Source organism: Hyaena hyaena, unplaced genomic scaffold, assembly GCF_003009895.1.
Source record: "Hyaena hyaena isolate Hyena2069 unplaced genomic scaffold, ASM300989v1 scaffold_56, whole genome shotgun sequence".
NCBI lineage: Eukaryota > Metazoa > Chordata > Mammalia > Carnivora > Hyaenidae > Hyaena > Hyaena hyaena.
The window spans coordinates 2200416-2224817 of record NW_024080688.1 but is presented as its reverse complement, the minus strand read 5'-3'; the positions used below and the strand labels follow the sequence as shown (position 1 = coordinate 2224817).

General features: G+C 46.3%; 1 protein-coding gene across 5 annotated transcripts in view; it reads left to right on the top strand.

Moving 5' to 3' along the window:
- The first annotated feature begins 2994 nt into the window (after nucleotides 1-2994).
- Nucleotides 2995-24402, top strand: part of ATG7 (autophagy related 7) — a 241284-nt gene continuing 219876 nt past the window's right edge. Inside the window, exons 1-3 of one of the 5 annotated variants that reach the window (XM_039231270.1) lie at nucleotides 2995-3064; nucleotides 17772-17937; nucleotides 18609-18663. In XM_039231270.1, coding sequence (XP_039087201.1) covers nucleotides 17778-17937; nucleotides 18609-18663 — 215 coding nt within the window. In that variant the 5' untranslated portion in view covers nucleotides 2995-3064; nucleotides 17772-17777. Of the gene's footprint in view, nucleotides 3065-15177; nucleotides 15274-17487; nucleotides 17651-17771; nucleotides 17938-18608; nucleotides 18664-24402 lie in introns of those variants that run through there. The other 4 variants (XM_039231273.1, XM_039231272.1, XM_039231269.1 and 1 more) reach the window with 4 other exon arrangements.

The following is a 24402-nucleotide window of genomic DNA, read 5'->3' as shown; positions in this document are numbered from 1 at the left end:
TTTTTATGGTTGAGTAATATTCCAAAGTGTATGTATGTATGTGTGTGTGTGTATAACATCTTCTTTATCTTTTCATCTGATGGTTGACACTTGGACTGCATCTGTAGCTTGGCTATTGTAAATAATGGTGCAATAAACAGAGGGGTGCATATATCTTTTCAAATTAGTGTTTTTGTTTTCTTTGGGTATATACCCAGTAGTGGAATTACTGGATCATATGGTATTTCTGTTTTTAATTTTTTTGAGGGACCTCTATTCTGTTTTCCACAGCGCTTTCACCAATTTATATTCCCAACAGTGCACAAATGTTCCTTTTCCTCCACACCTTTGCCAACACTTGTTATTTCTTGTCTTTTTTGATACTAGCCATTCTGACAGGTGTGAGAGGATATCTTATTGTAGTTTTGATTTGCATTTCCCTGATAATTAGTGGACATTGAGCTTCTTTTCATGCTTCTGTTACCTTCTTTAAGTCTTTGGAAAATGTCTACTCTGCCCATTTTAATTGGAGTGTGTGTGTGTGTGTGTGTGTGTGTGTGTGTGTTGAGTTGTATAAGTTCTTTATATGTTTTGGATATTAACTCCTTATCAGATATATCATTTGCAAATACCTTCTCCCATTCACTGACTTGCTTTTTTGTTTTGGTGGTGGTTTACGATGGCAGTGCAAAAGCTTTTTATTTTGCTGTAGTCCCAATAGTTTATTTTTGCTTTTGTTTTCCTTGCCTGTGGAGACATATCCACAAATATGTTGCTAAGGCCAATGTCCAAGGGATTACTGCCCGTGCTTTCTTTGAGAGGTTTTATGGTTTCAGGTCTCACATTTAGGTTTTTAAATCCATTTTGGGTTTATTTTTGCGTGTGGTATACAAAAATGGTCCAGTTTCATTCTTCTGCACATGGCAGTCTAGTTTTCCCAGCACCATTTATTGAAGAGACTGTCTTAGCTCTCTTGTATATTCTTGCCTTCTTGGTAGTAGATTAATTGACCATATAAATGTGGGTTTATTTCTGGGCTCTCTAACCTGTTTCATTGATCCATGAATCTATTTTTTCTGCCAGTCCCAAACTGTTATTACTACATCTTTGTAGTATATCTTGAAATCTGAGATTATGCCTCCAGCCTTGCTCTTCTTCCTCAAGATCGCTTTGGCTATTTACGGCCTTTTGTGGTTCCATACAAATTTTAGGAGTATTTGTTCTAGTTCTATGAAAAATTCTATTGCTATTTTAATAAGAATTGCAGTGAATCTGTAGATTGCTCTGGGCAGTATGGACATTTTATCACGTTTTTTTTTTCAATCCGTGACCATGGAACACCTTTCCGTTTCTGTCATCTTCAGTTTCTTTCATCAGTGTCTTATAGTTTTCAGAATATATGTCTTTAACCTCCTTGGTTGAATTTATTCCAGTGCACCAACTGGGCTTTGAAGACAGGAAGGGTGACACAAACAGAGGAAGCATGAGGCTATTGCAGGGGTGGAGATTTATAAAAGAGCAGAGAGTGCTTAATACGCCAGAATTAGTTTGGTGTGACCCAAGCATGCAGTCTGAGGAGGCAGTGGCAGGAGAGGAGACTATTATTAACAGGGAAAGAATCTGCAGTGCTGAATTTGACCTGAGCCCTGCACTCCTGAAGCTATGGTTTTTCAACACTCTCCTTCCATGTTTTTATCCTCCAGGAAAGGTTTACTGCAAAGAAATATCCATTCCTGTAGGACTTAGGTAAGACGCATGGATACTTGTTTACCTGCAACAAGGCAAGATGGTCATTCTGAAGCGCTATTCTTTGCCTTATAAATGTTTAGCTGAGCTACTTGTATCCACTAATCAATCAAAACAAACTGCTATATTAAACAACATTAGTTAAGCTTCTCCCATACCTTTCACGTTCCTTATTTTTGACTTACAAGGCCTGAGTCAGCATTCAGCCTCTCCAGAGAATAAGCTGACCTCAAGATAAAATATTGTCTGATCTACCACTATCCAATCAAGCCACACTTTCCTCCCACTTTCCCACAGCCCGTTCTTTCTAGCCTTCTTCACTCTTCCCTGTGAAGCAAAAGTTCTTTTTTCCTAGTCCTTAAGGCACTTGCAGATCTTTAGGTCAGAGTGGTCTTTCTATTGCAATAGTCCCTTCCCTCCCTCTTCCCCTTCCCCTTACAAATAAAGTATCTCCTTAGTAAGTCTGGATTTGTTTTCTTACTTGGCAGAGTCAAACACACTTCCATTAGGATCCTATCCCCAAAACTCTTTCACCTTCAGCAAGCCACTTAACTTTTCCTAGACTCTGTTCATGGGTAAAATGGGGATAATATGACACGTTTCAGGACCTTTGTGGTGATTAGAAGATATGACAGCCTGAAAACATGGTAGATAATAGTAGTCATTACTGTAATTATTGAGTCTATTGAACCACACCAGAATCACTTTAATTCCTTATGAATGAATGACCTTGTACATTAATTATGTACTCATTATTGTGTCTTCAGTACCTGACCGATGCTTGGCACATAGTATATGCTCAATAAGTAATTAGGAATGAATACGTTTATCCCATTGACAGCGGAGAGCTATGAGAATAATGCCTAGTTTAGAAAGAGCAGGTTAATCACTGGCGACCTTCATGGGCTTTTACCTATTAAAATTCTCATCTGTCTCCACACTTGCCTCCTCACTGACACCTGGGATACATTTAATGCTGCCTCTCCTGGAAAATGAAAATGACCATAATTCCTGGCATCTTCTGAAATCGACAGAGAGGAAGTGGAGCAATTTTTTCAAAGCATGACAGGCATTTACACATTCCCTGTAGCCAACAAATTGGCTTATCAGACGAAGCTCGGCTCAGACCAGAGAGCCTCGCCCACTTTCTGACGCTCCGCCTTCCGGGCAACTCAGGATCCTCCCACTCAGCCCGGTGCTAGGGGCTCACTTACCAGGTTGGCTCGCGCCTCCGTGTGCGCATGCGCATCACTGACCGCAGGCGGGCGGGGCGGGGCGACGTTGCGTCATCGGAGCGCGCGCTGCGGACGACGCCGTGGTTGCCGGAAGTTGAGTGGCGGTAAGTGAGCCGCGCTGGTGAGGGAGTCGCGGGTCGCGCGGGCTGGGTTTTGGAGGCCTGGCGGGAAGGGGCGAGCTTGGCTGGGAGGACGAGGGTCGTGGTCGAATTCAGGATCCTCCCTCCTCCGGGGAGTCACTGACTCCAGCTGTCGCCCTCTTTCTCCGGCCGCGTCCCGGCGGGCTGGTTTCAGCCCGGGGTCTTCTGAGTAGACCCCTCCTGATGTCCCAAGTCAGCCCCTCCTGGCGTCTGGCAGGGATTGCTCCGAACCCTCGGTGTTGGGACGCCAGAGTCCTCAGCATCCCGGCTTTGCCCGGGATTTGCTGTGTGACCCTGGCATGTCACCTCGTTGTGAGCCTCTCTTCCTTCGTCTGTAAAATGGGAGTGATCATAACGTCGTTTGGGAAGCGAGGGTGTGAGTGAAGTCCGTTCTCCCTCAGAGCTTTCTAAGCTAAGGTTCTCGATTCTTCAGTTTGGCCCGGGGGTTGCAAACCTTAATGCGTATTCGGTCCTGTGAGGTAAATGTCGGTGGAAGGAATTTCTATGTCAGAAAAAGTCAAACTTCTCTTTTTACCGAGTTGACTTTTATGAGCGCAGAACTAACATAATGTGAAGCGGGAGAAATGAAAACAAAACCTGTGCGTTGCACGCGCGTCATCTCTGGGTTTGTAAACCCTGACGGCTACAGTGTTTTCAAAGCTAATGAAAAAAAAAAAATGGAAGTTTTTGAAACTCTGCAAATGAAACCCGGCGTGTCTGTGACTGCCAGTCCCAGACTTTCAGACCTCCGGGTCCCAGTCTCCCTTTCCCGCTGAATACTTGGCGTTTCTTCACCGACACCCCTGCCCACTGGTTAAGTTCCTTCGGCGGCCGAGAACGATTTCTGGTTTCTTTTGTTTGTTTCGATTTCTCCTAACTCTGACTTACACCGTACGTTGAGCTGAAAGCGGTCATCCCATGATGTCGGCTCACTGTCCCTCCTTCGGACGCTTGGGATCCCCCGCCAGTGTGTGGCCCACACATCCTGGAAGGTGCTGGTTTGGTTTCCCCCTCACACCACTTTTTCTCCGCGCTGAGCACATTTAATATATTTATCTGCAGTAAGCTCTGCAACAGCCGAAAGTGTTGCTCTGGGCCAGGCATTGCTGTCAGTACTGGTGATGTAGGGGTAAAATCAGACTGAAACAAACAAAAAACAAAAAAACCCCCCCCAATAACCCTAATTTCGCGGAGCCTACTTTTTGATCGTGCATGGCCGTGGTGGTGATTGCCAGTAATGCAGTGCTTTTAGTGGGTGGTAGGTGTTTTGGATCCTATCAGATAGTATCAAAGAAAGGAATAAGGAATGGTAATGGGATGGAGAGTATCCATGGGTTAGCAGAGGGGGCTTTTTTTTTTTTTTTTTAATATAGTTTATTGTCAAACTGGTTTCATGTAACACCCAGTGCTCATCCCCACAAGTGCCCTCCTCCGTGCCCGTCATTTCAAAAGCTAGCTGGTCACTGGGGCGCCTGGTGGCTCAGTCAGTTAAGCGCCCAACTTCAGCTCAGGACATGATCTCGCAGTGTGTGGGTTCGAGCCCTGCGTCGGGCTCTGTGCTGACAGCTCAGAGCCTGGAGCCTGCTTCAGATTCTGTGTCTCTCTGTCTCTCTGCCCCTCCCTCATTCACACTCTGCCTCTCTCTCTTGAAAGTAAGTAATAAAAAACATTAAAAAAAAAAAAAAAAAGCTGCCTGGTCAGGATGACTTCTCTGAGGAGGTGGCTTTGGAGCCAACACATGAATGAAGAAAAAGCCAGACTCGTGAAAGCTCGTCTCCCCCAGTTCCGTGCTGTGGTCTCGGTAAACTGTTTACAGGTTGTATCTCACTTGCAGCCATCGGCTCCTGCCGCTTCTGCTTCCTAAAAGAGCCCCCCTTCCCCCCGCCCATCCAGTTTTCTTGGCCAGCTCCTCCCTGCCCCTCATGTGACAAGATTGTGAAATTCTTTAAGGAGTTGCACACAGGGCTGTCATTCAAGATGCCCATCCCTGTCCTCAAGGAATTAATTATTTTCTATTACTTAAGTCAGGGAGCCAGACGACAGCGCTCTGGTATGAAGCTGTCGTAGAGATTGGCCAGAGGAGGACTCTGAGTGATCGTAAGCCAGGCTGAGGCATCAGAGAAGGCTTCTGTGAGGAGGCGTTGCTTTATTCAGGGCCTGAAGGATGAGCAGGACTGGTGGGAGAAGGGGCGTGGGAGGTGGGACGCTTTGCAGACACTGGGCGTGGGAGGGGCCGTAGGCGCCCTGCTAGTTCACCCAGGCCAGGAAGTGACTGGAATTTAGGTGAGCGGAAGGCAGATCCCAGCGGACCTGTGGGCAAGATAAGGTTGTATAATCTTTTTATTTATTTATTTATATTTATTTAATTAATTTATTCCTGAGAGAGAGAGACAGCGTGAGCAGGGGAGGGTCAGAGAGAGAGGGAGACACAGAATCTGAAGCAGGCTCCAGGCTCTGAGCTGGCAGCACAGAGCCCCATGTGGGGCTCGAACCCACGACCCATGAGATCATGACCTGAGCCGAAGTCGGATGCTGAACCGACTGAGCCTCCTGGGCGCCCCCGCTCTCATCTTTAAATTCCTCGGGCTCTCCCGTGGTGGTTACACTGAGTGGGGCAGAACCAGCAGGGAGACCAGTGAGGGCGCTGTTGCTGTGGTCCAGGTAGCAGAGCAAGGCCTGAAGGAAGGCAGTGGCCGAGCCCAGGGAGAAAGAAGGGCGGGTCTCAGGGACAAAGGTCGTGCCAGACGAAGGTGGTGGCTGGGTAACAGCACACGGGGAGAGGAGGAAGGTGAATTGGGATGTGGGGCGCTGAGGGATGGATCCTGGACGTGGACATAAGTAAGAACACAGTTCTTCTGATTAGCGGCCCTCGGTTGCTTATCCCTGCCTTCCTCTGAGATTTTAGTCAGGAGTCCACTTTTTCCCTCGGGAGGTGAAGCTCAGGACTGCCTTCCTCCTCCTTTTGCTGTTTCCTGATCCCTCTGCCCCTCTCCAGTATGAGTAAGGCCTGGCTGTGTATCCAAGGAGGAGTAATTAGATGCTGCTTTGTTACCCAGTAGACAGTATGCATCTCCGTGGCCTTGGCACCCTGGGTACCAGGTCAGTCTCAGACCAGCCCCGGGTGGTCACCTCTGGGGTTTTCTCACACCTTCTGCGTTGTGATTTCTTTCCTTTGCACTTGTTCCCGTTTGGCAGTCTCCCTCTGAGTGTGCAGTGTAGAAAGAGAGGCCTCTTTTCCTCCAGGAGTCTGACCGTATGGAGCAGGACTGTGCATTTTTTGTGGTGACCTGAGCGCCCTCTTTCCCTACACGACCCCCCCCCCCCCCCCCCCCCGCCCCATCTTCATTGTAGACGCATCCTGCCCTTGATGCTGTCGTGCTTTGGCCGTCGCTGCTTGACGCTCCCCCTTGTGCCGGGACAGCTGTCTCGCCCATCTTCTCCTCGTCTTCCAGATTTCCATTCCATCCCCAGCCTCCCAACCTTGCCTTTGCCTCCACTGAGTCACAGCCATCAATGAAGGGTCTCAGCTTCTGTCCTTTACTGACTTACCTGGGGCCGACCCTGTCACTTCGCCGCTGAGAATTAGAAGTGTGTTTAAGGCTTGTTCTTTTACTTGTGCTGAGTTTCCGTCTCCTCCTTTTCCTCAGGACAAGGTCCTGTCATCTTGTTTCTTTCCTGTTTAATCATCTCTTTTCTTTTTAATTTTTTTTTTATGTTTGTTTATTTTTGAGAGAGAGACAGAGCACAAGCTGGGGGAGGGACAGAGAGAGGGAGGCACGGAATCCGAAGCAGGCTCCAGGCTCCAAGCTGTCAGCACAGAGCCCGACGTGGGGCCAGAACTCACAAACTGTGAGATCATGACCTGAGCTGAAGTCAGATGCCCAACTGACTGAGCCACCCAGGTGCCCCTGACCATCTCTTTCCATGACAATATCTGGAAAAAACAAAGCACCTTCCCATCACATCACGTCATCTCTTCCCATCCACATTTCTTGACTTCCTGAAGTCATTGGTTGTTAAAATCCTTCTGTCCCGCCTGTCCTCCAGGACTGTTCTTCCTTGTCCTCAGGGCCCCTGGCCATTTCTCGCTTCTTGTTGAATTCTGATCACGTTTGATGTGGCTCATGTTCCTTTACTTGCAAAAACTGCTCCTGCTTTGTGCGGTTTGTCTCTCTGGCCAATTCCCCCTCAGTTTCCATTGTGGGATTCCTCCCCCCCTTTCATTAAATGCTAGTTTTCTCCAAGGTTCTGTCTTACACTCTGTGCTCTTCTCAGCCACAACTTCAACTCCCACTTGTGTGGCAAGGAGCCCTGTTCTGTGTCTTGAGCCAGGACCTCTCCTCGGGGCCAGCCCTCAAACTCCGTGAGCCTGCCTGAAACTCATCAGCTTCCCTCCAGAGCCGCACTTCTTTCTGCATCCTTTACTCTGACTCATCACCATTCTTCCATTTAGCCATTCACGTCAGAGCTCTGTGGTCGTCTTGGCCTTTCCCCTCTCACCCCACCCCGGGCAGTCTCAGAGTTCCATGGATTCTCCTTCCTTGATATCTCCTGACTCACCTTCTCCTCCATTTCCTCTCCCCCCACCTCAGTTCAGCCTCCTCTCACCTCTGGCCCCTCTCCCTGCACGGCCACTGAGCTGCTTGCCCTGTCTGGTGCTCACTGGCCCTGGAGTGTGCCTCCTAAAATACAGATCCTTGCTAAAATACAAATCCCTGCCAGTTCGGTGCAACTTAGACACCCCTCCGCCCTCCCATAACACCCTGCACAAACACTCATACTGCACCATATGGTACTTGTTTTATCCGCAGATTGCTATACTGTCATTCCTGGTCTGTGTAGCCCTCAACACCTAGATCCTTTAAGGCAGAGACCTTAGTCTTTTTTGCCATTGAGTGCCGAAATACAGCATGGGAACTAGTACATAATACAATGTTTATTGAAGGAATAACTAAACGGAAATCCCCATGTCTTTGACACATATTTTGTTGGTAACATCAGTTCATTTTTTCAATGCCTTCTGTGTCAGATACATGTGTTTTTAAGTGTCTATTTATTATTTTGAGAGAGAGAGAGAGAGGGAGAGCACAAGCGGGGGAGGGGGCAGAGAGAGAGGGAGACACAGAATCTGAAGCAGCTCCAGGCTCTGAGCTGTCAGCACAGAGCCTGACGTGGGGCTTGAACCCACGAGCAGTGAGATCATGACCTGAGCCGAAGTCAGACGCTTAACTGACTGAGCCCCCCAGGCGCCCCATTACAATAGTTCCCTAAGGAAAGGAAGTAAAATGTCTCGATGAGGGGTACAGTTTTCTAATTGCACAAAGTGACATGTGATCTGCAATGGCCCACATGGCACCTTTCCTGGGAGCAAAAGCTCTGCCCAGTGGGCTGTGGAATCCATCCTTAGTCTCATCTTTGGAAACCAAATATTTTGGAAATCTGGTGACAAGTGTTGGGTTGGCCCCGTTCCTCGACGCCCCTTCCTTGTCCAGGACTCCTCAGATATGAGCAGAAATGAAAGCCACAGAGCCTCCGTCACTCGGAAGCCTCCATCACTCAGCCAGCGTTTAGGAGCCATCACAGATTTTACCTGTTGGACGTGAGGGCTCCCAGGTGATTCCGGTGAATCTACGTGGCTGCCCCTCATTTCAGAATGAAGCCACGTGATGCTGTGGATTGGTGCAGGCAACGAAAAGGACTCAGAAGCAGGCACACTGTTTCCGTCTTCCTTGTGCCGTCTTCTCCTCTCCCCTCGCACAGGCTTTCCCAGCTTTCACGCTCACTCCGTGTGGGCTCCCCACGCCCCACAACACTGGCTTCCAGTGTGTCCCTTCTCAAAACCTGGGGCCCAACAAGAGCATGTTGTATGTGAAGGTTAAGGTTATCGTGGCAGAAGGAAGACAAAGGAAAAACTGTTCCCAGAAGTAAGCAGTGAGAATGGAGGTTACAGTGTGACGATAGTGGCTGTGACTGCCAGTTCTCTGACTGCCCAGGTGGCACGCGTGGCGGGGAGGGAGGTGGCCTGTCCACAGTCACAGTCATCCTGCCTGCTTCTGGGATCAGCTTTGACCACCTAACAGCACAGTCACACACACACACAAGCCATTTTAGGTGACTCGGTGTCTTGTGGAGGCCTGAGTGTGACTCAGGCGCACCTGGACTCTAATGCAATCTCTCAAACTTTTTTTTTTTTTTATTTATTAGAGAGAGAGAGAAAGACGGCGTGAGCAGGGGAGGGTCAGAGAGAGGGGGAAACAGATCCGAAGACAGGCTTTAGGGTCTGAGCTGTCAGCACAGCTGACGCGGGGCTTGAACCCACGAACCTTGAGATCATGACCTGAGCCGAAACCGGATGCTCAACCGACTGAGCCACCCAGGCACCCCGTCTAATACAATCTTTAAAAGGAATTGAGGCCTCTGAACCCAGCTGGCTCCCCTGTACGAGTCCTGAGTTCTCATCTTCCAGCAAAGCCTCATCTGTCTTCGAAGTTTGGAACGTTGCCCCCTCCTTTTGGAAGGGAGAGCCTGTACACCACCCTCTTTGGCAGCCTTGCACGTAATTTCCAAAACTCTTGAAGTTGCAGAGTGTCATTAGCTGACAAAATGTGCATTGGCTCCATATGCCAGAGAGGCGCCCTCCCCGCTCTTGGCCATCTCCCCTCTTTTTTTTTTTTTTTTAACCCATCAGTAGCTAAGAACATTCTGTTTGTCAGCAGGACTTGGCCATGTGGTTTGGTGCTTATTTTAATGACTGCCAGAGCTCATGGCCCCACAGCTGGAAAAAGGAGAACAGAAGTCTGCTCTCCGTGCTCCATTTTGGCCCAGAGATGGGACTTAAGGGCCAAACTGCAGTGATTCTGGTGCTTCTGCTAAGTGAGTGGCCCCACGTGGCCTCCCAGAAATTGAACACAGAGTGCTCCTAACCCTTGGCACTTGTTCCTCTGGACTTGCCCTTAATGACCTATAGCAGGAGGCCCTCCGTTTCATTTTAATTAAACCTCTGCTGTGACTGCGGTGCTCCTTTGATGGAGGTGAGGCTTACACGAAGCACATTTGTGGCAGAGAAAGTCATCACGGTGAGCATAGAGAAGGGCAGCCGCGTTAGGCAGGCAGTGTCGGTGAATGTGGGGTGGGGGCGGCGCGTGTTGACAGTCTAAGAGCACTGCCCCTTACTGACTGCCGACTGCGCAGGCCCCTGAGCAGGCACGCCACGCACTGACTCATTTAGCCTTCCCAGCAACCTCAGGGGTTGAGTAGAATTACCCTTATTTTACAGATGGGGAAATCAAGGCACAGGGGATGAAGTTACCTCCCTGAGGCTCCTCAGGCAGCCCCAGGTGGACTTGGAACTCACGCTTGGGTCTCTCTGAAGAGCAGGCTCCTAACTGTCACATGAGCATCCTTCCTCTGAACCCCTGAAAGTTCCCCTGTCCTCCCAGAGCAAACAAACAAAGGCCCGACGCCATCCAGGGAAGAGTCAGAGGAAGGCATTTATTTGTATGAGCATAGTCAGCCTGGTCTGTCTCTCTGCTGTCCTTCTAAGGGACAGCTTTTCTGAAGACAGGTTGGTTTGTTTCTTTGTTTCACCACCATGATGCTTGCTTATTTTCGGCCAGTTGACTTCTCCATTTCCAGAAATCCCACCGTGGCGTAATATTTGGTGCGTCCAGTCTTCTTGCCTCCCCTCCCTCGGAGGGAGATCATTTGGGCAGACTCACCCGGGAGCCTTCCCGCTCCAATTAATTACATAAGCAGCAAAGCCAAAACACTTCCGTCTTCAGCATCTTTAATAACAAATGCCAAAAAAATTTATGGAAATGGTATTTCTTTTAGACTTATTTAGAGCAATGAGTTTCTTCTCACCAAAGCCTAGACTTTAAATAGGGCATCTGTTAACTATTAAATGAATACAGAAAGGTTCTGGGTAGGATCATTATAGCTTGAATATAGGGCTTTCGGTTTTGTTTTTTTGGTTCAGGCACAGTATACCTTTGGTCACGTGCACTAATCATAAGTATATAGCTCGTGGATTTTTACACATGCCTGTGCCCCGACACAACCTCCCAGCTCAAGGAAGATGGAACGTTTGCAGCTGCCCAGGAGGCTTCTTATTGCTCCTTTCCAGTCAGTAACCCCGTCCCACCCTGTAATTACTGTTCTGACTTCTTTCACGTTCATTGGCTTTGCCTGTTCACTACAGCATAGGCTGCACGTGTGCAGGTGCTAAAACTGTCTTCATGTTTTATTTTGGAACAGCTCCAAATTTGCAGAAACCTTACCAGAATAAGACAAAGACCTTTCATACACCCTCCACCAGAAGCTTCTTCTAGGCTTTGTCCCGGGAGCATCCTTCACGGAAGCACAGTGTCAGCCCAGGATCACATGTTGCCCCCAGTCACTGAGTCTTTCTCTTTCACTCTGGGACAAGTCCCTAGTCTTCCCTTGACTTTTAAGACCTTGACATTTTTTTTTTTTTTTTAATGTCTATTTATTTTTGAGAGAGAGAGAATGAGAGACAGAATGCGAGCGGGAGCGGGGCAGAGAGGGAGACACAGAATCCAAAGCAGGCTGCAGGCTCTGAGCTGTCAGCACAGAGCTGGACGCGGGGCTCATGCTCACGAACCAAGAGATCATGACCTGATCTGAAGTTGGACGCTTAACTGACTGAGCCACCTATGCGCCCCGAGGCCTTGACACTTTTGAAGATTGTAAGCCAGTCTCAGTCATTTTGGAGAATGTTCTCTAGTTTGGGTTTACCTAACGTTTCCTCTCGATGTGACCCACGTCATATGCTTCGAGCAGAGTGGTATAGATGTTTGTGCTTTCGTTGCATTCTGTCAGACAGCATACGTGTCTGTTTGTCCCATCGCTGCTAGTGTTAACTTCAATCCCTGCATTAAGATGGTGTCTGCCAGATTTTGTCACTGTAGGGTTACTTTTTCTCTCCTTTGAAATTAACAATTGTTTTTTGGTGGAGAGATACTTTGAGACTGTGAATGGAGACCTTTGACCTCTGTACCTATGAGAATACTTTCAGGAAGAAAGATCCGTTCTTTACTAACTTTGTATTTGGTTGAGTAAGAGTTCATATCAGTTGATTCGTACACGCATACCTCTTGTCCCTAAGATCTTAGTCCTAAACAACAATAGATTTATTTCTACATCATATGGCATATTTCCTAGAGTTCTGCACGATTGCTTACTCTCATCTCCATTTTCCATGGTGATAAGCTTGGAGTTTGTCTCCTCCCCAGTCATAGGAGCCTGGATTATTTCTTTCTCTTGCTGGTTTTTTGGGAAGGTACCCATAAAACGTTTCTAGAACTCATCTTAGCAACGTCTGAGAGCCATTCTGCAAGTGACTATGGTGTACTGAGAGGGATATGAGCCAGGATCTGTGTAGAATTTACAGTCAGGGTGAGGTAGGTAGACACGTCAGCAAAGAGTTCAATGGTCATACTAAATGTAGAGGTAGTTTAGAGCCAGGAGCAATGAACCATAGCCAATGGAGAAGGGAAAGCAAGGAGTAAAGCAGCTTTGGGAAGTCTTGATGGAGCAAATAACCTCTGAGCTGGATTTTGAAACGTGCCAGTCACAGGGGCAGGGATGCCTCTCACACACGGGGAACTGTTTGTTCAGGGTTGTGGAGGCAGGACAGCAGGCGCGTTAGAGGGGCACCAAGTGTCCGGATGCTTCTTCAGCCTTGAGTCAGAGGTGAAGAGTGGCGGGGCCACCTGGTGGCCCCAGAGAAGGTGGGAGGCAGTGGCAGGGGTCCAGGAGAAAGTAGGCAGGAAACCCTCAGGGGGCGGTAATATGCTTACTCTGCCCCTGCAGTGCCTCTACCTTCTTGCATGTTACGAGCCTCAGTGATTACTAACTGAGCTTCCTGGTAGCTTAATGACGCTGATCTATGTGTGTGAGTGTTCTGTGTAGACTACGTTGTCCAGTTCATAAAGATGCATTTGTGGCGTCACAAGGTTTCTCTCACGGACCAGCAAGTATAATCTTAACAACCTGCTTCACCCAAATAACAGATTTGGAAGATCATCTAGTCCGAGGGTCTGCAGACTACAGCCTGTAGGTCAGATCCTGACCCAGGCCTCTGTGTGTGTGTGTGTTTGTGTGCGCGCGCGTGCGCGTAGTCCATGAGCTAAGGATTGTGCATTTTTTAAGAGTTGTGAGAAAGGAGAAGAAACTATGGCAGAAACTGTTCTGGCATGAAACGACTAAAATATTTACACTCTGGCCCTTTTCAGAAAAAGCCTGCCAGACCCTGGGCTTGTCCGACTGCCTGATACAGTAATCCTTTGTACATTACGACTTGGCAAGTAATCGTTTTAATATATGCTTGAACACTTCCACTAATGGAAAATTCATTCTGTCTCTGGCCAATCTGTTTCTTATTTGGACAATTCTGGCTATTAGTAATTTGTAAAGTCGGCTGTAATTTGTCTCATTATAGCACCCTTCTGTTGGCCCTTTTTGAGGGGAAGAGAGCTATTATTTCATGTCAACATTTACTGAGCTCCTAATATATTCTAGGTGGTGTGGTAAGTGCTGAAGAAAGATGGATAACAACACGATTGTTGCTTCAAAGATCTCTTGGGTGTTATTTCTTGGAACTAAAGCAGTTGTGCTGGTCGTCTTATGTCTCTCTCATTCCCCATCTTGCCGTTGGGGTAGGACTTTTTTCTTTAATTATTTTATTGATTTCTGTATTGTTGCTCCACATGCACAAAATTCACTGAATTTTGATCACAAAATTCAAAGGGAATAGAGCCATACAGTTTAAAATAACTCCACACCTGTCTCCTGACTCTATAGCTCCTTTCTTGAGAGGCAAGCACTATTAACCCACTTCCTGTGGGGATTCGACTTTGAAGAATAGCACTACCCAAGGTTTAGGACCATTTGGACAGAAGCTTTTGGTAAATATGCAGCAGTGTTTTTTTTTTTTTTTTAATGTGGGTTTTTTTTTTTTTTTTTGAGGTTTTACTTATGTAAGTTGCAGAGTGTGACTTCGTTTTATTTTCACAAAAGCCTAAAATTTGCATCACTTTTGGGTGGTAGACGCAGCCCCAAAAGGCTTTGTATTGCCTAATCACCCATCTGCTGTTTCAGTTTAACCCTGGCTGTTAAACTGGATGTTTTGGTTCCTGCTGGGATCCTTGTTCATTACAACATTAAATCTTCATCAGATTGTTTCCTCCTTCAGTGGAAATGGCACAATCCTGTCTTGTGTAACTCCTGGCTTTCACATCCTGAATGTGATAGAAATAGTTTGGAATACAGTTGAACCACACTCCTGTTGATGCCTCTGTCAGTTTCTTTCCTGGAGTATGTCTGTCTGTAGTGTTGAAGTATGATGGAAGTCATCTTTTAACTTTCTTAGCGAAGCAGAAGCTAGAATTCTGATCTTGTGCTCTTTGGGGATATATAGGCAAGGCTTAATTAATTTTCATGAAGCAGGTGATGTTTGGATGTGGGTTAGTTACACATAAATGACTTTGCACCTATAAATTACTGCTCCTTCCAGAATTCTATTTTGATCATTTCTTCTTCTTCTTCTATTTTTTTCCCCAAATGCTTATTTATATTTGAGAGAGAGAGAGAGAGAGAGAGAGAGAGAGAAGAAAGGGGCAGAGAGAGGATGCAGGGCTTGAACTCACAAGCTGTGAGATCATGACCTGAGCTGAAGTCAAACACTTAACTGCCCCTCTGATCATTTCTTCTTAAATCTTCCCTTCTGGCTTAAGGAAGATGGCAGTGTAACATAGACGTATAGGTTTCTAAGCGATACATTTATACTTGCTTATCCTACTTAGATGTTTCCAGCAAATTCCCCATCACGTGTGGCTGCTGCTGCGTAGGACCTTTCTGTTTTCTTAGCCTGTCAAGCAGGAGTTTAGTGCTGAATACCAACCACATCCTCTTGTGAAACAGGCTCTTGGGTTCTGTCTGAAATTTCTCAAAGATCAAATAAGTCAGAAAATATTTGAAGGATGTGCCTTTTATGCAGATTACTTTCTTAGTATGCCTGTCGGTTATCTTCTAAGTGGTCTTCCTGAATCACTTTTTCTCAGCTACTGATGTGTTGTACAGAAGAGTTTTCTCTTGTTTCTGGCGCCGGTAAAATTCCGTCTTGATGACCTCAGCACATCATCAAAATGATGGTGAGTTACTGTTAACCTTTAAGAGTCAGTTGTGGATGACTAAAGCACTTAGGGGCCTGATGCCCCATCCCATGGAGGAATTCAGACATCCGTTTGTACCACTGTCTGCACTATGTTGATTTCTTCCACACTGGATGATTACTCTGGCCATGACCTTTTTCTTTTGACTCTTTTGGAGAGGAGGTCAGTATGTAAATGTTTTCTCAAAATAGTTACTGTTTTTAGCTTATGTGGGGCTGATGAATAATATATAGGCTCTGAAAAGGGGTGTCTTCTAGTCTAGTGATGAGAGTTGGGGCTTTGAAGCCAGTCAACCTGGGTGACAGTCTCAGCTCTTCTGTTTCCTCACTGAGTGACTTTGGGCAAGTTACTTGATATTTCGGTGTCTCCATTTCTGTTCTGTACAGTAGGCATAATGCAGCCGCTTTGGGGTTGTCCTGAGATAATGTGTAGAATGTTTAGTGCTTGGCACAGAATAAACATGCAATTAGAACAGTTACTACTACTGCTGCTGTTATTTAAAAAGTTTAAAAAAAAAAAGGCATGATCAAAAAAGCACGTGTGATTCATGATGGTAGATGCTGTAATGGAAGTTTTCATCTGTTGTTACGGAAAAGGGAGCCATTGATGCCCTCTGACGGCGGGCATTGATGAGAGCTTTGTAAAGAATCTTAGTCGACGGGAAGGAGTCTTCTTGGTGGAGGTGGGGACGTTTCCTAGGGAAAGGTGAAGGGCTGGGAAACTCTCTCGGAAGTAAAGCCAGTAAGGTTTTGTTTGTTTAAACAAGGGAGCCCCCTGCACAGATCAGATCTGGTGGCAACGTGACCACTTGTTTGGAGAAGACAGGGACAGAAGGCAGTGACCTGTGGGCTTGTTACCACAGGAGCCAGGGTGTGAGATGGTGGGCCTGACATGTCACGGAGAGGATGGAGAGAGGAGAGGCTGACTTGGACAGGAAGCACGAAATCGCATGTTTGGAATATGGAGTTTGGGTCCTGGTCCTCCCCCCGCCTCCACTGTCCTACCTGTATGTCCTCCTGTGGACTTCTTCCCTCTCTGAACCTCAGCTCCTCCTCTGTAAACCTGGCACTGTCACTATGGGCTTTTCGGAGGAGTACATTCAGGGGCACCCCCCTGCTGCGGGGCCTGGACCTGCTCACTGCCGAGTAGCTGTTGTCTTCGTCTCACTCCAGAGGCCTGCTTAAGGTTGAACCTCTGGCGATTAGTGATTCACTGAACGCGCGAGAGGAGAATTGATGCCTTTGAGGTTTCGACCTTGGACCTTGGTGGTACTATTATGTAAACTAGGACATGCAGGAAAAGGGGCAGAATTTTGCAAAAAGAAATGTTCAGTTTGGATCTGTCAGACTTGAGGTGTCTGCCGCGTCCTGGCTTTAGTGCTTGAGCTGCCGAAGGAGCACGTCCAAGTCCTGCCTTCAAAAAACGCTTGTCCAGTTGGCCCTTGGACACCTTGAGGGACAGGGTGCTGACCCCTCTCCGTGCCAACTTTGGACTCCCCCAAATCCACGTATAACTTTTGACTCCCCCAAAACTTAACTACAGATTATGTATATTTCTCTTAATTCCAAAATCGATCAAATTGGGAACACTGGAAGCGAGGTAATAATCTTGGCTTGAAACTCAGGCAGTAGTGTGTGAACGATTGTCATCTCGTGTGACCCTTTATATGTTCCGCTGCACAAATATCACTCTGTCGGGTCACAGGGATGGACAGTGATGGACAGGATGGAAAGCGAAGAGACCTTACGCTTCTGCTTTTTGGAAATATTGAGTTCTCTAGGGTTGTACTTCTCCAGCGGGGGGAGGTGCACCCCTGGGAGTGTGTGCAGGGCTAGGGGACTTCTAGTGTGTGCACGCCTGATTGCTGGGCGGGGCAGGGGGAGGCTGCAGGGGGGAGAATGGAATAGTAAAAGAGATAGTAGAGTAAGAGGCAAATTTCCAATGTATTTGAAAGATAAAAGATGTCAAAAAAAAAAAAAACACACAAAAAAAACAAACCCAGCAGGCCCTGTGGTTAGGTGGGCCAGAAACTTCTTCCTTCTCCTCAGCTGGGGGTGCTGTGTGCTGCTGGCATTCAGAGCTCTGACAGTTGGCTTTGTGCTTCCACCCGGCTGGGCCTGGGTTTGGTACTTGTGAAGTTCTCCAGGGTCACTCCGGAGGGCACACATTTCTGAGACTGTGATTATGTCGAAGGAGACTTGTGCACCGGTCAGACCGACTTGAGCAAGAAAGGAAGATGCACAGAGGTGAAGGCCAGGAAGGCCGCAGCAAAAGGACTTCACCCCGGGTGCTGCCGGGAGGCTAACCTTGGCACCCCAGGCGCGTTGCTCAGGGTGGTTTCCCGTCCTCTCTTCAGGTAGCCTGCCTCGCTCCCATCGTTTTCTGTTTGTTTTGATTAGGCCTTATTATAAGTGCTTTTCTTTCTCACCACATTTGACGCCATTTTGCTGTGTTCTGTTTTGTTTTCTGGCCGGCAGGAAGCGATGGCCGCAGCTCCGGGGGACCCCGGGCTCTCCAAGCTACAGTTCGCTCCTTTTAGCAGCGCCTTGGACGTTGGCTTCTGGCATGAGTTGACCCAGAGGAAGCTGAATGAGTATCGGCTGGATGAAGCCCCCAAGGACATTAAGGGCTATTACTACAATGGTAGGTCATCTTCTGTGACCTTCTCTGCCCTCCGGAATAGGGTCAGCTTTCCTTCAGAAAGGGACGCTCTTGTCCTTTATCATTAATGATCTTCACCGTTTTCTATTTTTACTCCTTGTCTTTCTTTCGTTCTGTAAATTTATTTATTTACTGATTTTTATCTGAGTGTGATTCACCTACAACGTTAGGTTAGTTTCAGGTTTACAACACAGTGATTCCCCATCTCCTGTAGCGGCCGTCGGTCACCACGCAGCATGGTGACAGTAACGTTCGCTGCGTTCCCTGCGCTGCACCTTTTGTCCCCATTTTACCTCCTGACTTTCGACCCAAGTTCATTTCCACTTCTTTTCCTCTTGTGGGGGAAAAGAAAGAGAGTCCTAAGACCCCTTTATCCAAAGAATGAATACCGATTACTTAGAACTGCTGAGGAAAGAGATTAGAAATCATTTTTCCCAGTGAATCTTTTTTTTTTTTTTTTTAATTCTTGACAAATTCCTGAAATTCAGAAAAGCTCTGGCACCTTCTGCTAAGTCCCTGTTGAGTATGGATGACCAGAATTGCACAGGGCACTTTGGGCCCAAGAAGAAGAATACAGTTATTCACAAATGTTTTAGTTATGAATGCTGCTATTACTGACTCATAATGGAAAATGTGATAATGCTTCTGTCCAGGTGATTCTCATGGGCTTCCGGCTCGCTTAACATTGGAGTTCAGTGCTTTTGACATGTGAGTATTTTTTTTTTTTTTTTTTTTTTTGCTTAAAATCTAAACGTGTTTGCTTTTTGTGAGGAGTGAGCATTCTTAACTTTGCACATAGATGGACCACAGGGAGAACTGGGGGAGCCCCCGGGAGGTGGGCCAGGTCCTCGATTCTTTTGTCCCCGCCATGACACAGAGACAAGTGTTAGATGCTTAGGACTATCAGCTATATATTTTTTTCAGCCGATAATTGTCAAAGCCTGTTAGGTGCCTGCCAAGTATCATCTAGATTAATTGAGACTTAGATAATATCCCACTTGCTTTTGATTTTAGTTAGTATTTTGTGATTCTTTATTGGTACTTCTTGACTTACTCCTTTAGATGCTTATCCATGGGCATCAGTGGACATTTTTTAGGCTACTTCTGTATGCAAGCCACTGTGTAAAGCATTATATTATGGGAATGTATGAAGAAATATGACATATCCCCTCAAAAAGCCTTTTTTCCCTGGTTGTGGGCCATGGGGAGTGCTGGAGAGAAGAGAGACATTTATTAACTTAATTATATGGGTGTTTTCACCTACATAATCCCTTCAGACCTGCCAGACGTGAATGAGCTCTCTTTTCTTCAAACAAGGAAACAATGGGTCAGAAGGTAAAGTGGCTTGCCCAAGGTCACATGTGGCTAAATTTAGGAAGCAGGGATGGGAGAAAAGTGAAGTATATAGCTGGGTCATGTTATCTCCTACAGAGATAGAGCTGGAGGTGGATACAATTTTAAGAGGAGGTACGCTTGGTTTAGAACATGTTAAGTTTGGGATGGCATCATCTGGTAAAATGCCCCAGAGGCATGGGGATCGAGGAGGAAGGGTCCTCGTGTGGAGGAGCTCATGAGGCCGTAAGAGAGGAAGACTGCTGTGTAAGAAGAACAAAGGCCCAAAACAGTGAACGGATCTCACCAGGGAGTCCGCAAAGGAAGACACAGAACTAGCAAAGTAGGCAACAGTTATCACAGAAGAAGAACAGCCAGAAAAGCATTACGGAAACCAAAGATGTATGCTTCCAGGAAGGGAAGAGATGATCAACAATATCAGAAGCAGAACGGTCAGAGTTCACTGCAAGCGTCACTGGATTTGTTGATGAGGCCCTTTGCAATTCTTAAGAATTCACTTTCCCAAAGTGGATTTTACACAGAAGGGTGGAGCAGAAACCACGATGAAGGGCTATAAGACAATTAAAGGTGGAGAATGGCAAGTTTCGGAGTGGTCAACATTTTCTGCTTTCTCCATGTTAGGAGTGTCAAGTTGCAGGATATGAGGAAGGCCAAGCTGTCTTTCTAAGGACTGCTTGGCTTTTCAGAGTAGCAGTAGTCCAAGGTTAGGGGGTTCCCAGTAAAATATCCCTAGAATAGTTATCTATCTATCTATCTATCTATCTATGGCTTTTTAAGTTTTTAATTCCAATTACTGTACAGTGTTGCATTCATTTCAGATATACAATATAGTGAGTCAACACTTCACACATCACCTGGTGCTCACCATGCCAAGTGTACTCCCCCATCCCCATCACCCATTTAACCCATGCCCTTAACCCCTGCCACTCTGGCAACCATCAGTTCTCTATAACTGAGAGTCTGTTTCTTGATTTCTCTCTCTCTCTCTCTCTTTTATCCCCTTTGCTCATTAATTTTCTTTCTTAAATTCCACATATGAGTGAAGTCACATGGTATTTGTCTTTCTCTGACTTATTTTCACCTTGCATTATATATTCTTTAGCTTCCATCCATGTCGTTGCAGATGGCAAGATTTCAGTCTTTTTTTATGGCTAAATAATATTCCATTATATATATATTACATATAGACATACCACATCTTCCTTATCCATTATATTCCATTACACACACACACACACACACACACACACACACACACCACATCTTCTTTATCCATTCATCAATCAATGGACACTTGGGCTGCTTCCATAAGTTGCCTATTGTAAATAATGCTGCTGTAAACATAGGATGCATGTATTCCTTGGAAATAGTATTTTTATATTCTTTGGGTAAATACCCAGTAGTGTGACTGCTAGATGGTAGGGTAGTTCTATTTTTAACTCTTTGAGGAGCCTCCATACTGTTTTTCACAGTGGCTGTACCACTTTGTATTCCCACCAGCAGTGCATGAGGCTTCCTTGTTCTCCATATCCTTGCCAACACCTGTTGTTTCTTCTGTTGTTGATTTTAGCCTTAGGATGTATTTTTTAAATCTCCAAAACTCAATACATTTGATTCCTATATCTCAAATTGCAAAATATTACATAATATAAATCCAAGATGATATTAGCTCTTTCCTCGATACCATATAAATCAGAGATTTGATATACTGAGATAAATAACACTCTATACTTTGAGGGGAAAGATGGCTTAGAATAAATAAAATGCAGTCTTGATAAAAAGATTTTAGCCTTTATACCTTTAAAAGGTATGTGTTGGTGTTTCTTGTTCTCTTCAGAGCTATCTTGCTCTGTAATTGCTTGTCAGAACACATCAAATCCTGGTAATCTATCTCTTGTTTTGGTAGAGACTAACTTACCTTTGAAGCAATTGTAAGATAATAAGGGAAAGAACCAGCAAAGTGCAAACATTAAATTATCTGAAGATGATCAAGGGGGTATATTATCAGTGTGGTATACACCATGTGCATATACAATACTCCAATGTGATCTGGAGAATCTAACATTCATTGCAAGCTAGACTTGTTCCCCCTTTATTCTGACACTAGACTGAAGGTTTTTCCTTTAAAGATTTTAATAATTTTATCCTTTGGAACAATTAGTTATAGAAAAAGCTGCTCCCAGAAGTGAGGTTTGATCAGATAACGAAATCCAAACATCTTACACTTGAGTCATCCAGAAAGTTTAGCTGAGGGAGCTAAGGAAATCTGTGATCACGCAGGTATGGCTTTCACATGAATTGCTCGATTTGACTGGTCGTTATTTTTGCACTGTGGTGTTGACTACTCCCGGTGTGTGAGGCTGTGCGGCAGGCCACTGGGGAGATGAGTGGGGCTGAGATGCAGCCCCGGTGGTGGAGCTGGACCTGGAGGGCCTGCTATCTACATTGGATTAACTTTGTTACCTAGAGTAAGTCTTTTTAGTCTCCCCCTCTTCACTTTCCTTATCTTGAGCTCTGGGCTTCTTTTTTTTTTTTAATTTTTTTTAATGTTTTATTTATTTCTAGGAGAGAGAGAGACAGCGTGAGCAGGGGAGGGTCAGAGAGAGAGGGAGATACAGACTCTGAAACAGGCTCCAGGCTCTGAGCTAGCTGTCAGCACAGAGCCCGACGCGGGGCCCGAGCCCACGAACCGCGAGATCATGACCTAAGCGAAAGTCGGACGCTTAACTGACTAAGCCACCCAGGCGCCCCTCAAGCTCTGGGCTTCTGATGTTCCTTCTGGTTTTAAAAGTCTGAGATTTTCTGAATCCCCCTGTCTTAGGATGATGGGTACTTTGCTCTGAGTGTTTGTGTCCCTGCCAACATGTTGAAAACCTAATGCCCAAAGTCATGGTGTCAGGAGGTGGGGCCTTTGAGAGGAGGCTACATCACAAGGCTGAGCCCTCATGATGGGATTGGTGCCTATAATAGACCCCCCATGGGGCTGACCCGCCCTTTCCACCCCTTGATCGAGACTTGGGCTGTCTGTGACTGGAAGAGGTCACCCGAATCTGACTATGCTGGCACCTTAATCTTGACTTCCAGCCTCCAGAACTGTGAGAAATAAATTTCTGCCACCTGGTCTGTGGCATTTCGTTATTGCAGACCAAACAGACCAGGGCAGCTGGGGAGTTTAATGAAAGTGCTTGGGGCTCCACAGAAGAAAGGAGCTCTTCATATCCAAATTATTTTCATTATTAATCCTTATTTTTATTGCCGTACATTTGCTTGGTTTGTAGGGCAAAGCTTTATAAATGTATTCATCAGACACTGACTGAACACCTCTTCTAAGTGCAGGATGTATAAGTGTTAGGAAAACAAAGACTTAGGGAACACAGAGCTCTGGATAGAGGTGGAAAACAGCTATTTGCACTGTGGTGTGCTCTGTGCTGTAATGTGAGGAGGCAATGGTTATTTCCGAAATACGTATCGAATGCTTCCCCTGTGTTGTAACAGTAGAATGTGGCGGGCCCTGGGCACGCAGAACAGAGCAGGACACAGCTGACTGGGTGACGGGCCTAGGACTCGTTTGTAGATGCTGGGCCGATCTCAGCTTTGCGTAGCCCCAGATGAATCCCCTCTCCTTGGAGTCTCCAGAAGCCTGATGGGTCTCTGCCAGCAGTTAGCACCCTAAGATCCTCCTCTCTACAGTGTGTTAGGGTAGTGGCCAAGTAGTATTTCGTCAGGCACCAACTGCCTTGCACCGGCGATTACTCTTCACATTTTGGGGTAGACCCAAAAATGTGATGGCCCAACACAAAGGAGGCTTATTTCCTGCCTGCTTAATAGTCTGGCGCTCTTTCTGTACGGCTCCATCATTCTGGAAGGCTTGCCTTTGTGTGCCACTTAAAACTGAATTGTTGGGGGGGCACCTGGTTGGCTCAGTCAGTCGTGTGTGCAGCTCTTGATCTCAGGGTCATGAGTTCAAGCCCCACATTGGGTGTGGAGCCTACTTAAAAATGATGGGGCGCCTGGGTGGCTCAGTTGGCTAAGCATCTGACTTTAGCTCAGGTTGTTATCTCACAGTTTGTGAGTTTGAGCCCCGCTCTGTACTGACAACGTGGAGCCCAGAGCCTGTGTCTCCCTCTCTCTGCCTCTCCTCTGCTCCCGATTGCTCTCTCTCTCTCTTTCTCAAAAATAAACATTTTTTTTAAATGGAAAAAAAGGCAAAAAAAAAAAAAAGCAAAATAACCAGAATCGTTACTTTATGTCTCCAGGCAGACATGCATCCCTTCACGTAGGCTAATTGGGAGGAGTGTGAGGCCTGGCCTGTCTTTTTTTTTTTTTTTTTTTTTTTAAATGTTTTATTTATTTCTAGGAGAGATAGAGAGAGACAGCTTGAGCAGGGGAGGGTCAGAGAGAGAGGGAGTCACAGACTGAAACAGGCTCCAGGCTCTGAGCTGGCAGTCAGCACAGAGCCCGACGCGGGGCTCGAACCCACGAACCGCGAGATCATGACCTAAGCGAAAGTCGGACGCTTAACCGACTAAGCCACCCAGGCGCCCCAGGCCTGGCCTGTCTTATAAGGAAGACTGGGAAGCAGTGCCCGGCTATGGGCCACACATATCTACTCCATTTCTGTTTAAAAAGGGAAGAACAGACTTTGGTGGACATTCTCTGTATATATGTGAAAACTGACTCATTAAAAAAAAGTTTTCCTTTCTCTGGGCTTTCCCTTGAGGAACATTCATCTTTGTAGCCCTCAGAAATATTTTCTTTTCTAAGCCTCAAGTTGGACTTTGTTAGAGAAATAGAAGGCATAGGCTCTTGCCCTAAAAAAAAAAAAAATACTTTAAAAAATAGTTAAGGAATGTAAGACTCAGGCAAAATCATCTGCGTGGGACCCAGGCTCGCTCTTGCTCTGTGACCTCATTAGCCCCTAACACGGATCCGATGTGTGCAGTTGCTCGGATAACTCTTGAAATCGATTACAAGCAGTCAAAATGCATGGCTGTCAGAATGGGATTGTGGTGTGGTTGATGGATGGACACCAGGGGACTCTGTTAGAGCGTGTTGCAAACAGAAACTCACTGGGACGCCTGGGTGGCTCAGTCG